General features: G+C 38.6%; 1 protein-coding gene across 3 annotated transcripts in view; it reads left to right on the top strand.

Annotated features, from left to right (window-relative positions):
• Positions 1 to 3,490, top strand: part of ece1 (endothelin converting enzyme 1) — a 21,743-nt gene extending 18,253 nt beyond the window's left edge. For 2 of the 3 annotated variants that reach the window (XM_035661632.1, XM_035661633.1), the window contains exons 15-19: positions 215 to 325; positions 779 to 846; positions 982 to 1,172; positions 1,770 to 1,865; positions 2,505 to 2,681. In XM_035661632.1, the coding sequence (XP_035517525.1) occupies positions 215 to 325; positions 779 to 846; positions 982 to 1,172; positions 1,770 to 1,865; positions 2,505 to 2,681 (643 nt within the window). Of the gene's footprint in view, positions 1 to 214; positions 326 to 778; positions 847 to 981; positions 1,173 to 1,769; positions 1,866 to 2,504 lie in introns of all 3 variants that reach the window. The other variant, XM_035661631.1, reaches the window with a different exon arrangement.
• The last annotated feature ends 248 nt before the right edge of the window (positions 3,491 to 3,738 follow it).

The raw sequence follows: 3,738 nt of genomic DNA, 5'->3' as shown, positions 1-3,738 counted from the left end.
GGCAACCAACTTCTCTCTGCTGAACTGATCCTTGTCTCTAATTAGGCTGGGGGGGGGGGTGGGGGAGGGGACAGATCACGGTTCCCATGCCTTCCAAACTGATCTGCAGTCAGACTGGCACAGCAGAGAGGGGTAGAATCGATGTTCTGAATTTTTTTGTGACCTTGATGTCACGAAGCCTCACGTGGTGACTCTGTGCTCCTTGTTTTTGCAGGTGGAGCATGACCCCTCCGACCGTGAATGCATATTACAACCCAACCAAGAATGAGATGGTTCTGCCGGCAGGAATTCTTCAGGCTCCTTTCTATAGTCGTTCATGGCCTAAGTAGGTTTTTTTTACATTGCATTCGATCTTGTTGGATGCATTTTAGTAGAATAGAAGACAAGTTTATTGTACACCAGAGTGGAAAATTGTCTTTAGTTCACAAAACCATAAACCATTCAACATTATCCACAGAGAAAGTAATTTAGTGGCTGTTTTTTGACTACAAATCACAAATTGTCACTTTCACTTTGGCTTTTATACAGATGAAACAAACGAGATATAACAAACTTTAGAGATGCTTGTAGATGGATTTTGTTACTTTGGACAGAGCCAGACTAGTTGTTTTCCTGTTTCCAGTTTTTGTAGTAAGCTAAATGGTTTCTAGGTCCAGATTCATATTGAACAGACACATATGTGAGAGTGGTATTAATCTTCTCATCTAACTCTGGGCAAGAAAGTGACACTGTTGGTGTGAACATTTTCACAATGTATGATTTTGTTAATGTTTTTCAGAGCTCTTAACTTTGGTGGAATTGGAGTTGTCATGGGACATGAACTGACTCACGCTTTTGATGACCAAGGTTGGTAAATAGTTTTATTTTTTAAACAATTTACATTTTTAGATGATAAAAATTAACCATCTTGATACTAAATTGTTAAATAAAAAAACACTTGAAGCGCAACTTGTCTGTAATATTTCACACGTTCATTCAAAGGGAGGGAATACGACAAGGATGGAAACCTGCGTCCCTGGTGGAAGAACTCTTCTGTGGAGGCCTTTAAGAAGCAGACCCAGTGCATGGTGGAGCAGTACGGAAATTACAGCATCAACAAGGAGCCTCTGAATGGAAGACACACCCTGGGAGAGAACATCGCTGACAACGGTGGACTCAAGGCCGCCTACAAGGTCCGATGTTAAATAGGAAGCATAAGTAAACCTTGAATATTTCAGTTATGTGGCTAAAACCTGAGGGAAAGTGGCTTTCTGTCACTGGTGTAGACAAACAATTAAACACTGCTGCAAGAGAGCATTTCGATTATTATTAGGGAATAGTGGAGACCACTGCTGTTATGTTTTCCGATAGCAACATCGTCAGATTGCATGTTTACAAGGGCAGAAAAACTCACACAGATCTAAGATTAATCCCCTGCATTAGTTTATTTACCTAAGGCTGTTGTGGGTCACATCCATTAATCTGTATTGGAAAAAGCAGGTTGTCTGGTTTACAGTGAAGCCTGGAAATGCAACAGGTGGTTACGAGTGGCCTTGTCAGCCTCTGGTTACTTCTTCACATGGACACATTCTTTCCATGTAATGAAAGGTCATAAGCGATGAAGCCCGTTGAGCAAATCCTATGGAAGTGAAGCAGCCCACATTACATGGTACATATTAAAAATAACACCCAGGGAGGACCTTAAGTGGATCTTCTATTTCCCTTATCACCATACACTTTTACATAACAGTGAATGCATGTGTGTAACATGATCGTTTGTTGCCTCGAAGGCTTACGTGAACTGGATCAAAAAGAACGGCGAGGAGGCCACACTGCCTGCGCTGGGAATGACCAACCATCAGCTGTTTTTTGTAGGATTTGCCCAGGTTTGTATTACTCGCATTACTCATATTATTTTCTTCTTACTTCATACCGTCTACATACGACTGCTGTATTTCTTAAAGCTCCCCTCCAGTCATGTTTCAAGACATATGAAAATACTCTGCTTTGAATAATAATTTGCGTCTAAAGTGAATTTCAACAAATATATTCAAATACCTTGTTAAGAATTCTTTAAATGACATCTGCGCCCTCTCCCTCGTTGAAAAACACATAATATATACTATTTTTAACAAGATGTCTCCTACTTTATTGAAAAGTTATTTATCAGTGTATGTGTACAGGAGGCTTCAAGTTTCCACATGCTTGTACATTCATGTGTTAAACTCAGATTTTAGGTTATCACTGAGAAGCTTTCGTAGTTGATTAATGTGAAAACAGCCTACTAGTGAAAAAAAACAACATACTTTTGACTTGAGGGGAACTTTAAGACAAAAATCAGTAGTGTAAATGTGTCCTAGGCAGGAAAATTTCGATTAATCAGCTCAGAAAACACTTGAGCTGTTATGACAAGAAATGAATTAATTAATTCTGTCCAGCCTCTGAAATCTCTTTATAATTCTTCACAGAAATTTAGCAATTCATTCCTCATGTTGTGTCTCTTTTATATGTTATTATTCCTGCAGGTATGGTGCTCTGTCAGGACACCTGAGAGTTCACACGAGGGCGTAATCACAGATCCTCACAGTCCGTCAAGATTTAGAGTCATCGGCACCATCTCTAATTCACACGAATTCTCGAAGCACTTTGGCTGCAAAGCAAATGCTCCCATGAACCCTAAACACAAGTGCGAGCTTTGGTGATGCCTCGTTGCTCGGTGCTGTTTATCAGTGGATGTGCGAAATGGACATTGGGGGAAAAAAAAAATAGCTTGAGATACTGAAAAAGTCTCTCCGGACAGGGAACGCAAGAACCACTGAAAACTCCCACTGCCTTGCTACTTAATGCTTATCGGACTCCTTATCAGGACAAAATGCTGCTCTGTATGGAGGACTCTAATCTTCAGTGCTTCTCTGCAAGGACTGTTGGTTTCGCATAAAGCTTTCCCCAACTTCTGAAGTTAAATGTAGCTATAAATGTGCTTTATGAACACTGGAAACCCAACAGTTGGTTACACAAAATGGGGGAACCACTCTCGAATTTTGTAAACTGCTCGTTTGTCACAAAAAAGTGATAAATAAGTAAAGTGATGTTTTCTTATTTTCCTGTAACTCTACACTGTGTTTGGATCGGCTCCAGTTTACTTTTATTGTGTTTTATTTATAGTCACAAATTGTTATGTGAGTGAAACCAGGAACCTGCAAGGTTTTTAATTGGGTCATTTATTAGTAATTGGTATAAATATGTTTTAATGTGTACAATTTGGTTAAACTGTTACATTTAAAAAAAATAAAAATAACAATGGGATATTTGTGTTTAAAAGTGACATAATGTCCCAATGCTCTCATTTTATTTCTAAAATGTGAGACTAATACAACCAGAAACAGAATGAAGAAAATTCACAGCAATAAAATAAAGCATCAACAATTTTTTTTCATTCAGAACTTGTGCCATACCTGTTTTTATGAGCTTGTCACAAATTATTTTGTATAGTAAAACCAATCTTAAAACATTTCTGTCTCATGTCCATTATTTGTTCACAGAATCTGCACACACACATCTTTATGTGACTAGCTTCATATAGTGCCTAAATAACTGTCTCATATTTGATTATATTACTCAACCAATCTGTAAATCTGATAGGAAATTGTCTAACTTGCAGATGCGAATCAGCCTGAAGAACAGTAGATGGCGCTAGTAACACACAAGTGTATGTTACAGTCCTGCAGCTGGTGCAGACCATGAAGTAAACTAATATCT

This window comes from Morone saxatilis, unplaced genomic scaffold (genome assembly GCF_004916995.1).
Source record: "Morone saxatilis isolate NCDOM2014 unplaced genomic scaffold, NCSU_SB_2.0 Contig18, whole genome shotgun sequence".
In the NCBI taxonomy this organism is placed as follows: domain Eukaryota; kingdom Metazoa; phylum Chordata; class Actinopteri; family Moronidae; genus Morone; species Morone saxatilis.
Note: the sequence above shows the minus strand (reverse complement) of the source record. Positions and strands in the feature narration are given on the sequence as shown.